Genomic DNA, 12,590 nt, shown 5'->3' with positions numbered 1-12,590 from the left:
CGTACCCTACCATAATCTCTTCGTTTGTTCTCCGCTATTAGTGACTTTGGAGTGACTCTTTGTTGCATGTTGAGGGATAGTTATATGATCGAATTATGTTATTATTGTTGAGAGAACTTGCACTAGTGAAAGTATGAACCTTAGGCCTTGTTTCCTAGCATTGCAATACCGTTTACGCTCACTTTTATCATTAGTTACCTTGCTATTTTTATTTTTAGATTACAAAAACCTATATCTACCATCCATATTGCACTTGTATCACCATCTCTTCGCCGAACTAGTGCACCTATACAATTTGCCATTGTATTGGGTGTGTTGGGGACACAAGAGACTCTTTGTTATTTGGTTGCAGGGTTGTTTGAGAGAGACCATCTTCATCCTACGCCTCTCACGGATTGATAAACCTTAGGTCATCCACTTGAGGGAAACTTGCTAATGTCCTACAAACCTCTGCACTTGGAGGCCCAACAACGTCTACAAGAAGAAGGTTGTGTAGTAGATATCAGCACGGCAAACAAAAGGCTGGCCATTCGGGCTCTTCCCGTCTCGCAACCTCTGGCTGGATGGCCCTCGTGGCCTGACGGTCCTTTGCGACCACTGGACACGTGCCACGCCGGAGCCAAACGGGCCTCTGCGACCACGCCACGCCGCCTGGCTACGTCTGATCCAACCGGTCGCGCGGGGCCCGCTTGGCGTGCCCGGACCAGACCGGCGAGGTTCGAAGACGCTGGCAGGCGGGCAGGCCCCAGTCGGCCGTCCCACACGTGCCAGCCGGATGTGGCCGTGCGGATGGCCTGCCCGGACGTGCATCTGTTCGTCGGACGGACAATGCCGTTGGGCTCACTCCGCGCGCACCTCATCCGCATGTCACAAATGACACAACTTGAACCAACCCGGCACAGGGCGGGCGGTATCGACAACCCGGTCCCACGTGCCAGCCGTCGCTCTGGGCACCACGTAGGACAAGGGCATCGCACCCCACGGCCACCCGCACAGGGGCGCGCCCCCTGCATGGGGCCAGCAAACATGACCGCCTTGCCTCGCGCTCGAGCGAGATAACGCAGGCATGATACGCGAGCCGATGCAGGTGTGCACGACGCACACCCCACTTGTCGTGACCGGATCAGCCCCAGTGCGCGGGGCGAGTCCACCGACAGGCGAGCCTAACACCACGTTTGCATGCGGGGAGGCCATCGCGGCCCCGCCTGACGGTGGTCCTGGGCGCGCCCCGCGGTCCACCCGTCATAGACCGCCTAGGCGGATCACCCATGCACGCAACGTCCGGGCAGATTGGACAGCGTAGAGACGCCTCAACAGGCCCTCGCGGCACGCCACCACGGGGACAGATGGCTCGGAAGTGCTCTCAACCCTCGACAAGCCCGAGGAGGTGGGCACTCCAGCATTATTTATTCTTTTATAAGCGATCGCTATAGTGTAGTTTTTTTGGGGGGAAATGTTCTTTTTTTGAAATAAAAAAAAGTGGTTCGCTATAGTGCGCCCCTACAGTAAAGTCAGTAAAATGCTACTTCCTCCGTTCCAAAATAGATGATCCAACTTTATAGTAACTTTGTATTAAAGTTAGTACAAAGTCGAGCCATCTATTTTACTCCCTCCGTTCCTAAATGTCTTTCTAGAGATTTCAAATGGTCACCACATACGGATGTATATAGACATATTTTAGAGTGTAGATTCACTCATTTTGTTCCGTATGTAGTCACCATTTGAAACCTGTAGAAAGACAAATATTTAGGAACGGAGGGAGTAGAACGGAGGGAGCACATAAAACTGCTTGCTGGGCCGGCCCAACTGCTTTGGCTTCAGCGAAGCCCTCAAAAAAAAAAAAACTTGCCGCACACAAGCGGCGACTCTCCTGGGTCAGAGGTGGCGTGGCGGCGTGGAGAGGCTGCGAATCAATCCTCTCTCTTTGGAACGGCGGTGGCGGGCGACTGCATCCTCGGCGCTAGCGGGGAATCAGGTAACGCCGCCCCTCCCCCCTTATCAGTCCTCCCATTGGGACGGCGCCCAACGGCGGCTGGTCGAGGGACCGACCGCCTGGAACTTGGTGAACTCCTGTGGAGCTCCGACCGGACACTGGCACTGATTCACCCTCGGACTTGTCGTCCTCGGCGGTGACCATGCAATATTGTGTGGCAGCGGCGGGTGCCGGAGGGCGCCGTATTTCTGGCGGAGGGCTTGTGTTTGAGCAGAAGTGGGGAACGTATTGATTTGATTACTACAGTTCCAGTTAAGGAGTGAAGAAATCAAACTGCCATCACATTCTATTGTTAACGTTTGATGACTGGAGCTTCTTAATTATGGTCCCAAGCTTTTTTTTTCTAGAACCTCCTTTGTGATATTGGTCTGATGTTGTTCTGTAATTTCACGAACTACTAACTGATGCCTTTGTGTGCCAGCTTCCACTTGTGTGCTAAGCAGACCAGATCAATAAAGAGATGAAGAGCAAAGGCACGTCGGTTCGCAGAGCGCTTGTTCATCCTGGATATTATCACCAAACAGAAGGATGCAATTGTGAGTCCCCACCTGCTATTGGACCCTGAATCCTTTGTTTTTTGCAACCAATGATTTCCACCTGCTATTGTTGTATGCATATTGCTTCTGATTTGCAAGGTCCTCAGTATCTGTTGATTGTCTGCCAAACAATAGTGAATGCCCACTCTGAAAACTTGTTTTTCTTTTTGGTTAGATGATGCATGATCACTTTTTTTCTCCTACAGTTTCAGGAAGGTGGGGTGGTGCTTTTTTTCTTCTTCTGTAGAGCAAGCACATCTATAGACTTCCATTGCTTGATGTTGCTTTGTTAATAGGACACCCCACACTCGTTCTAATGGACAAATGTTAATACTTCTATATAACCATGCTTATGCCTACTATTTGTGATACTAAGGACTACTTGTGTACGATTGAGTTCCTTGTTCTATTTCCAATCACTAGCAATTCAGTTCTGACCATGTATTGTTGCAATCTATTTATGTTTTGAATTATTTGCTAACAATTTAGGGACGGTCCCCTGCTTTATCTTGATTCTTTCATGTACCTGGGTAATAAGAGTCGTCTTTTCTGATTTTATTGTTTTGCTTCACATGTACCCGGAGCTGCAAAAATGCCTCTTCTGTGAACCCGGTCATGAGAAGAAATTTATTTGAAAACAAAATAAGGAGGAGAGAACAAATAATCCTGATGTGCAACTGTTTTTAGTACCTATGCAATCGGTAACCAGTAGCAATAGCCTGGATGGTATCTACTGGCTGCTGATAAAAACGTGCAGAATTAGTCATGTTTGTGTTAATTTGTATTGGTTGCAGGTGTGCTTGATGTGTTGCTGGTTGACCATACAAGCACTAACATTTGGATATCATCTTCGATGTCAGGTTCGTGTCATATTCTGTCAGCGCTGCCGCTGGTGCCAATCACATTTAGTAGTCCTCCTACTGGACGAATCATAGTTTTAATGCCTGAATACCACTATGCCAGAATGTCGAGTCTGTTATATTCATATAAAGAGAGAATAATGAAGAAGTGTTGCTGCTGTTTATCTTGTATCATGCTTGCAGCAGAGAAGCACTGCATTTGTTTGGTCGTCTGAACATGACGGCAGTATCAAGCTCTTTGTTTGGACATCACACATGTATGTGCCTCTACTCCATCTTCACATCACATGTATATTGCCATTGAATCCAACATAGAGATGCTATTTATTTATTATTAGTTCATCAAATGGTTTAAGATGCTCTTGATTTTATACATAAAAGCTGGTTTCTTGTTTGTTCATCAAATAGTCTAAGATGCTCTTAATTTGAATGTTTGATGGATTAAAATCATTTGCATCGAAAACTTAGCCCTAAATACCATGTGGACTTCACAATAGTGACCGTGAGAGGTAAAGTGAGACAACTGGAACATTGGGTTCGATTGTACTTTAGAGGTGTCATATTATAATAGTGAGTAGCGGCAACCAATGATTTAGTACCAGTCTGTCAAATTACATTTGAGTTAGCTGACAATAATTTTTACATTGTTGCTCTGTCCTTGATTGACCATAGCATGTCCTAATGCAACTTAGATTATTTTGATCCTTTTTAAGTTGGAATTTTTATAGTAGCCGATTTTGCAACGGGAGGGCGGCGCCGCACTCACTGCACCTCTGTATGGACGGGCCATAATAATGGGATTTTGTTACGACTGCAACAGAGACCTTGTTCCAGAAGGAAAAAAAATGGTTCAAGGATATTGCAACAAAGCTCCTGTTGCAGAGGGCCGATCACAACACTAGCCTTGTTGCCAAGGCTAGCTCATGTGGGAGAGATCGGACGGCTATCAGGGGCTGTGGATGGCCGGCGCAGCCAGTGGTGGAGGACCAGGTAGGGCAAGGCGACGCATCGGCGCGACGGCGGCGGTGGCCAGTAACCAAAGTTAGCCCTACCTCAACTTTTGTCCATCCTCCGCCACTGGGCGAAGCGGTCGATCTTTTTACACTATCACCTCGCGACCGCATACGATTTTTGCATTTCATCAATCAAAACATATATTTCCATCACGCATCACGCCGTCACATTACAATTTACAGCAGCATGTCCGGAAGCTAGAGACAGAACAGAAGCCCCGTGTCTGTGAGTCACAGCACATAGACCATGCCGACCTCGAGCAGCGATGCCGGCGGCACGCGGAGCACGACGTCCGGGCTGCGGCAGTTCCGGCGCAGGAAGTTATACCCATATCCGATGGCCAGCCTCCTGAGCAGCGACGACCCGGGCTTGGCCTTCACGTGGGAGTGCCCCATGATGAAGGCCGTGCCGGCCTCCCTCGCCTCGCACAGCTCGTGGAGCTCCTCCAGCATCTGCTTGTCCTCCGCGTCGGGGCTCCCGGGGTCCACCAGGAACCTCACCCTTTTCACCACTCGCGGCGCCGCCACGGCCGCGAGCTCTATGGTGTTCGTCCTGCTGCTGCCCGTTGGACTGTCCACGCGTATCTCCACGGACGATGCGCTGTCGTGGGTGTCGTCGTAGCTGATGCGGCGCCGGAGCGGGTTGCTGCCGATGACCGTGAAGGCATTCTCACGCTCGTAGTCGGCATCGCTGCGGGCGTCGCTGCACCGAAAGAGCGCGTCCAGCCGGATGAAGGACGCGAGGCTCTCGACGAGCTCCGTCTCGAACGAGTCCACGTCCTGGTGCACGTCCCGGTACCCGTAGCGCACGATGCAGCGGTACGAGCGGTGGCCCGGCGGGCCAACGCGGCCGACGAGGTAGCGCTCGGCGGGGAGCACGCGTGGCACGGGCACCGACTTGACGCAGACGAAGACGAGCACGCGGTGGAACGCCGGGAGGTTGGTGACGAAGCGCGAGAAGTTGGCGGGCACGCCTGAGGTGAGGTCGGTGTAGACGAGGCCGATGCCGGGGACGCGGACCATGCCGAGCCGGTCGCAGAGCGCGAGGAGCCACTCCATGGTGACCTTGTTGTGGAGGTCGAACTCGTACTTCTTGACGGTGGTGTGGTGCCACACGAACATGACGGCGACGAGGATGAGCGCCAGGAGGAGCGGCACCCACGCGCCGTCGAGGAACTTGGTGAGCGACGCCGAGAAGTAGAGCGCCTCGATGGAGCCGAAGAAGACAAAGAAGGCGAGCGCCAGCGCCGGGGGTCGGTGCCAGCACAGCATCATCACCAGCGACGTGAGGCACGTGGTGACCAGCATCACCGTGATCACCGCCAGCCCCGACGCGTTCCCCATGTGCTTGGTGTCGCGGAAGCCCACGGTGACGGCGATGCAGAGCACCATGAGCATCCAGTTGATCTCCGGGATGTAGATCTGGCCATGGACCTTCGCCGATGTGTGCACGACTTTCACCCGCGGGAAGCAGCTGAGGGCCTGGCTCTGGTTGATGATGGAGAAGGTGCCGCTGATGATCGCTTGGCTTCCGACCACCGACGCCATGATCGCCAGCACCAGCACCGGCCATCTCACAGCCTCTGCATAAATAAATTTTGGTGTTCAGTTAGTGTCTGCTTACTGAATAAAATGGTCAATGCAGAGCAATGCAGAATCATCAGCTAGCATTAGTACTGGTAATCTACTAATCCAAGTAAGCAGTAGGTCGGTTTTCACCTGTTTTTTAATTAATTAATCGGGGAATTCTCTTCTTTTTAATTAATTGATGATGAGACAAAGTTTTGCCTCTGTTTCAAAAAAGTAAGCAGTAGGTACCTGGAACTGAGATGTAGTATCCAATTTGGTAGCTTGAGTCAAAGTCATGGTGTTTGGTTAAATAGGCAGCTTGACCCATGTATCCTAGGATCAGTGCAGGGTACACTAAAGAAGTAAAAGCAAGCTGCAAAACCAGGAGCAGAGTCAACATTTGCCCAAACAGCATGATGAGTTGAGCAAAAATAACATAGCAACTGAACTAGTTGCTTGCTGAAATTAAGTAGTACCTGGATTGCACTGTAGGAGAAGTGGCCAAGATCCGCAAACATTGCTTCAGATCCTGGAATGGAGCAAACATGTCAGGCAGTTCACTTATGGAAAATTTCCCTGTGTAATTTTGGCAATTTTTTTTGTTCAAACCAAGGATTCATTTCATACTGAACTTTACCTGTCATGCAGAGCAGAATCCCTCCCAGGGACATCCAGCCAGACTTCTTGGTCTTCTTCAAGAATTTGAACATGTACACGGGATTGAGTGCCATGTAAACCTGAGGGTTCCAGTAGATGATATTGTACACGCCGAGCGCGCTCATGCAGATCAGCCAGGCCAGAATTATCGGAGCGAAGAGAAATCCGACGCGGTGGGTGCCGTAATGCTGGAGAGCGAACAGGAACACTATTATGGCACAGGTTATCGGAGTGACGGCATCTGCATGAAAGCAACAACAAGAAGAGGAAATGAGCATGGCAGAACAAGTGAATAAAGTATCAAGGTAAAACAGGTGACAGAAACTAGTTTAATGGTTTTCACATTCAACGAAATTTCAGAAATTCGGATCATTTCAGTAGGTACTGAAATAATTGGGTTCTGGTCAAACTATTTTAGGCAGTTCACACAAATTCAAAAGAGTTTTTAAAAATTTCAAACTATTTGATTGGATTTAATCGAATTCAAGTGATGATTACTGTCCGGCATGAAAACTGAAATTTAGTGATTTTGGCTGTGGCTGTAATATTCCTGAAACTGAAATTCAAAACCATATAATCGCGTTTAACAGTTCGGTCATACTTTCTTTCAGGAAACCTCTCCAGGCAGTTCAGTTTGTGACAGAAATTTCAGACATAAAAGTCATCATATAGTCCTGCTAGACCGTGCTGATAACTGGGAGTGTTTGGGCCAGGTAAGTGAAGTAGTAGACATTATTGACAACTTTTCCTCCCAGTTTTGCCTCATTTTAACTGGCGGAGTCGCCAAATCTTTACCAGTTTTGGTAATTCCGTAAAAAGGCTTTTACCAGTTTTGCGAATCCACAAGCATCATTATAAAGTACTGTATCAATTTATCAGTAAAATCACTAGTGTTTACTTATTATGACCTATTGTTCAGTACTCTGGTCATTGGTTGCAGACAAATCTAACAAAATCTTTAAATGCAAAAAACAAATTTGCAGTTAAGAATTGGAGTAGGCTCACATTCGTGCTGATGCTTGGACAAGGAGAGCTCAAGCCCAGAAACAGCCGAGAACACTGCAATTGCAACAGACAAAAATCGACAGCAGTACCAATAAGTAACTGCTCCCTGAACTGAAGAGCCAACTGAATGAATAATAAAAAGCCAATAAAAAAGAAAGAAGATGGATGGACCGAAAAAGGCTGAAGATACTACTACGTACCGGAGATGACGGGGGTGAGGACGCCGTCGCCGATGACCATGCAGGTCCCGATCATGACCATGACGAGGAGGGCGGTCTTGAGGCTCCGGTGGCCCTCGAGCCATCGCCTGACGCGCGAGCCGTCGGCGACCTCCTCCGGCGGGCGCTCGAGGCTGTAGGTGGAGAGGTCCTGGTCGGCGAGCTGGCGGTTGGGGAGGAGGCTGACGTTGGCGTGCCTGCAGATGAGGGAGTAGAGCGCGAAGGTGCCGCCCTCGCCGTTGTCGTCGGCTCGGAGGACGATGGAGACGTACTTGAGGAGCGGGATGAGGGTGAGCGTCCAGAAGACGAAGGAGAGGACGCCGAGGATCTCGTCGTTGGAGTCGGTGTGGGTGATGTCGTCGGCGAAGGTGCTCTTGTAGACGTAGAGCGGGGAGATGCTGAGGTCCCCGTACACCACCCCCAGGCTCTGGTACGCCAGCAACATCGTCGTCCGCCATGTCTCCCGCTGCGACACCCGGCGCCAGTTTCAGCATTGATTCATGTTCCTCCTACCTTGCTTAATTTTGAAAAATTGGGAATCTATGGCTGACCTTTCCGGGCTCCATGGCTGCTGAGCTCCGAAGCTCGACGAGGAAACTGGCTCTGATGATGACGCCTAGGTTCTCCTTCTGCCAGGTCCAAGAAGAGAGCACATCAAGAACAGCACAGCCAAGGACAAGATTGCGGCGCGCACACGCGAACGAACGGACGGGCAACTCGAAAGAAGCGGGAGCTGGCAATGACAGGATACGGCACTATACTATACTAGTGGTATACGAAGGATTCAAGGTGGGTATATGAAGGGGGAAGAGGACGAAGAGATCGAGGAAGCAGATAGATAGTGGAGGGGAATGGAGAAAGGCATACACTGCGGCATACATATCCGCCGAGGAAAACATGGTGGTGGGCATCACCGAGCGGGACGAGTGCGGAGACGTGTCACGTGTGGTGGGGGCCCGTCCACCTACAGCCTCCACAGCTAGTGCGCCTCTCCCTAGCTGCTTCAAAGAGAGATAAATCAACTCAACTCGCTCATTCAGACAAAGTGAGGCCGGCATACTAAAATCCATGGATATGATGATGTGCACGCAGACACGGGCGGACCAAGCTTTTGGCCGGCCGGCGGCCGTGAGTGTGGTTGGGTTGGGTGGGGCCGGAGGACAAAGAAAGGCATGTGCTTGAACGCACACACATTCTCACGCCACTCTGCCGACTCCTCCTGATCTATCATATCGTCGACCTTTAGCTTTCGGGGGCGCGGACCAGGGACAGCCTCCCCTAGATCGCTGCTGCCGCCGCCCCGCCCCGCGCTAATGGCGGGGCTCGCCTCGCATCTACGTACCACTAGGCTTTCTTCCCTTTCTCCTTTGCCGCAAAGCGATGGAGGCGATTGGAGATGCCTGGACGAAAAAGATCCGTGTCTGCTACACATATCTTTTGAGAGTTTGGCGGGGAGAAGATTGATCGATGAAATCGGTGATGAGCAGGCCGATGGCAACTGATCGGCACCAGCAACCACGACTACGAATGGATGAGACCACTGGGCATGCTCAAGTTCCATACTACCACCTCCTCTCCATATCACTCAGCATGTCACTAGTGTCTACTACCTTTTTGTTAGCTAGGGGAGGTGGAGGATGGAGAAGAATCTTGGCATTCTTCTTCCAATTAATGCAGGGGCGGTAGATCTATCCGATCTCATTTCTTTATGGTCGTGCAGGGGAATCGAAAGGAGGGAGATCCTTATCTTTCGTTGCAAGGGAAGGGAGCACGATAACCAAAGAGATCATTTTGAGAATGGAAATGTCTGTACTGACCTTCTGCTGCAGCAAGCTGGCGACGGAATGATGATGGAATGATGGAGAACACCGGAAGATCGAGTGGATCAGTGGAAGAACATGTACTGTCTTCTTCTGGTCCCTGCACCCGACCCAAGCAACAGTAGTACTGCTGCTAGTAGCGCTGTGATATTCTTGTGACGATCTGGGATCCGTCCCGGATAAAATATGCACGACTGCAGGGCTCTGATCATCTGATGCGTGTGCAACAAACAGAGGGCGCTGGAACGGCCGGCCACGATCGCCGCACACAGGTCTATCAGATAAAGAAATGGCGCGGCGAGCAAGTACCGAGAACACATGGGCGATCTCTTCTTGTATCTCCTCGTGGATCTCGCAATCGCAACGCGCGATCCATCATGCATGGTCCACCCACGCCACGCCACATGATGGAGATCGGAGCGAATCGTCACCGTCACTCCCACCCGTAATAATACATTACTATGGGATACTAGTAAATGAGTAAATGAAACGATAGTAAATGAGTAAATGGGATACTAGTACTACTCAAAAAATAAAAAACATTGGTGAATAGTAAATGAGTATAAGGTGACAAGGCCGTCCGTTTCCTCCGAGGAACTGAATTTGGCGCCGTTGCGGACCCTCCACCGGCGCCGGCGGCACTCCGCATGAGACGCTACGTTGCCATCGTTGCATCAGTCGCGACGCCACCGATCCATCGGTTGGCCGCATCCAGCGTGCCGTGCCGTGTCGTGTCCGGCCGCGACGGAGACGCCAGCGTGCCGTTGCCGCTCGCGTGCCCGGGGCCGCGATCGTCCCCTGCTCTGCAGTGCCGCGAACGGTAAACGCCACGGACGAGAGCATCGGTTTCGTAGACGATTTCCGGGTCGCCGAGTAGTCCCCGGGTTTTCCGATTCACGGTGCCCGTGACAATGATTGGCCGGGCGCTGACTGATTGGCGATTTTGGCACTGTGCGTCGCGCGGTCTCACGTGGCGGAATAGGCTGCGACTGGGACCTGCATGTGCGCATGCACGCCGATGGGAATCGGAATGTTTGCTTTCGGCCGCTGCAGCACCTGCACGGGCGGCTGCAACGCAAAGGCACCCAAGCCTTTGCTTGTCCGCGTGTATGGTGCATGCACCTCAGGTCTTTTGCGATCTGGCCCTGCTCTCTTCGTGTGTCAAATACCATCGTTACCAATTATACAATACAATTCTCTGCTGAAAAAAACAGAAGTTAATAAAGTTCCTATTTCAAGAAAAAAAAACTAGTAATTTTAGTAGACACCGGCAGATATACAGTTTGGCGACGGTGATTGGGCTGTTTGAACATAATCCGGTACCGTTGTCAAATTTCCAGATAGATATCCGAGTCCTGTTGAAATGTATTGTCCTGTCCATCTCTTTTCATCCGTTCGGACTTTTAGAGTAATTGATCGGAGCATGAATTCGATATCGTATCAGAAGAGACAAGTTTCAAGTTCAAGAGCCTGCCAACGCGGTATTATAAAAATGTCCCAAGGACTACAAAAAGCCAATATATGAGGGGTGTTGAAATATATTGCCCGCTCCCCTCCAACAGTTTAGACTTCTGGATTAGTTGGTTGAAGCATGAATTCAATAAGTCGTTCGGTCGACCCGACGTGAGCTAATCTTAGATAAAAATTTCGGCACACTAACAAATCGAGATCGAATTTACAAAATTTATTGATACCGATTTTTCTCAATAATTAAGAGATGGAAATATGGTCACTCTTGATCTACGTCGACCTTATTCTTTTTAGCAAAAAATAATGGTAATACATCCATGTGGATCGATCAATAGTTATTAAACAATGTCAACCAGTGCCAACCATTGATGGCAAACAAATGACTTAACAAAACCAAGCACATCCATGTTGGAGTTGTCTAGAAACAACATCTACACAATAATATCACCACCCTACACTAGTGGACCATAATCATGCCACACGTGACGGAACAAAGACGTAAGAACCCCCAAAAAAATGCTTTTCAAGGAAATTTTGCCGCTCCCACGTTGACGTTGGCTGGTCCAATCAAAAGTTACACCAAAAGCTATAATACCAGAATTAGAACTCTAGGATAGTAAAAATGAGCACTCTAGGATACCTCTCATGCCACCAGCCTCTCGAGCCGTCCACTCTCTTGACCAGGGCCATTGCTGGCCGTTGGTTAGGCATTGAACTTATGTTAAGAATGACGGTAGCCACAACCTAGGCTAGATATCCTAATGGGCTGCTACCAACTATTCCAACAAATGAATATGTATGTACCTTTTCGTGTAACTCAAGTAATTGCCTTGCTTGATTCCCCTTTTCATATAATTGTGTCTAACTATTAATGAAGATCTTTATGATATTGATGAATGTCATAGAAAATGTCTTCCTCTTGGGTCTATTTTGACTAGCTTCATTTTGCCACTCCGCTATCATAGACAAATTACTAAAAAAATTGTGTCTTCATGTTGCTAGATAAGGCCCCCCCGTCGAAGTGTTTCGCCCCCAAAACCTAGTGCTACTCAAACTAGCGTTGAGTTTAATATTGAGATGAGGACAATCCTTGAATTGATTAAGTAGATACACATTGTTCTTTCTTCGATACGATATTAAATATATATGTTAGCCATGCTGGAACATTGCATCGATAAGATATTCAATATGTGTTAGCCATGCTGGAAATTTTTACATATGAGTACCTAATTCCTGAATCATGTGCCGGCGCCTGAATATGTAGGTTGGATCTTCCTATTCGTAAACTAAGAGCCAACTACCAACATGGTAATTTAGGACTTCATGTTGGGCGTTCCCTCTTTAAGAACTGATCGGCTAAGGCTATAGGTATATGAAATTAATTTAGTACTGCATTTTCCATTTTGACATATTGAGTGTCTCATTCTTCTGTTGCATAATTAGAAGTAA

At 49.3% G+C, this 12,590-nt stretch overlaps 1 protein-coding gene and 1 long non-coding RNA gene across 7 annotated transcripts; one reads left to right on the top strand and one right to left on the bottom strand.

Annotated features, from left to right (window-relative positions):
* The first annotated feature begins 1,849 nt into the window (after nt 1–1,849).
* LOC109764222 (uncharacterized) lies at nt 1,850–8,399 on the top strand. 4 transcript variants are annotated; one of them, XR_006669389.2, is made up of 7 exons: nt 1,850–1,975; nt 2,415–2,529; nt 3,324–3,389; nt 3,573–3,646; nt 6,620–6,933; nt 7,240–7,341; nt 7,612–8,399. It is a non-coding gene; the product is annotated as an uncharacterized lncRNA (long non-coding RNA). The 4 variants fall into 4 exon arrangements; XR_006669393.2 differs by having other exon boundaries at nt 3,493–3,646; XR_012201770.1 differs by lacking the exons at nt 1,850–1,975; nt 2,415–2,529 and adding an exon at nt 3,084–3,230 and having other exon boundaries at nt 3,493–3,646.
* Nucleotides 4,518–9,946, bottom strand: LOC109784592 (probable potassium transporter 9). 3 transcript variants are annotated; one of them, XM_045232596.2, is made up of 8 exons: nt 9,669–9,946; nt 8,403–8,480; nt 7,834–8,317; nt 7,634–7,687; nt 6,609–6,869; nt 6,448–6,500; nt 6,221–6,344; nt 4,518–5,985 (listed from the first exon to the last, which is right to left on the bottom strand). In XM_045232596.2, exons 2-8 carry the CDS (start codon nt 8,415–8,417, stop codon nt 4,634–4,636), a joined length of 2,343 nt encoding a protein of 780 aa, XP_045088531.1. In that variant the 5' UTR covers nt 8,418–8,480; nt 9,669–9,946; the 3' UTR covers nt 4,518–4,633. The 3 variants fall into 3 exon arrangements, with proteins under 3 accessions (XP_045088531.1, XP_073364073.1, XP_045088530.1); XM_073507972.1 differs by lacking the exon at nt 9,669–9,946 and adding an exon at nt 8,731–8,886; XM_045232595.2 differs by lacking the exon at nt 9,669–9,946 and adding an exon at nt 8,719–8,854.
* Between the last annotated feature and the right edge of the window lie 2,644 nt (nt 9,947–12,590).

Source organism: Aegilops tauschii, chromosome 2, assembly GCF_002575655.3.
Source record: "Aegilops tauschii subsp. strangulata cultivar AL8/78 chromosome 2, Aet v6.0, whole genome shotgun sequence".
In the NCBI taxonomy this organism is placed as follows: Eukaryota; Viridiplantae; Streptophyta; class Magnoliopsida; order Poales; family Poaceae; genus Aegilops; species Aegilops tauschii.
This window is presented reverse-complemented; position numbering and strand designations above follow the sequence as displayed.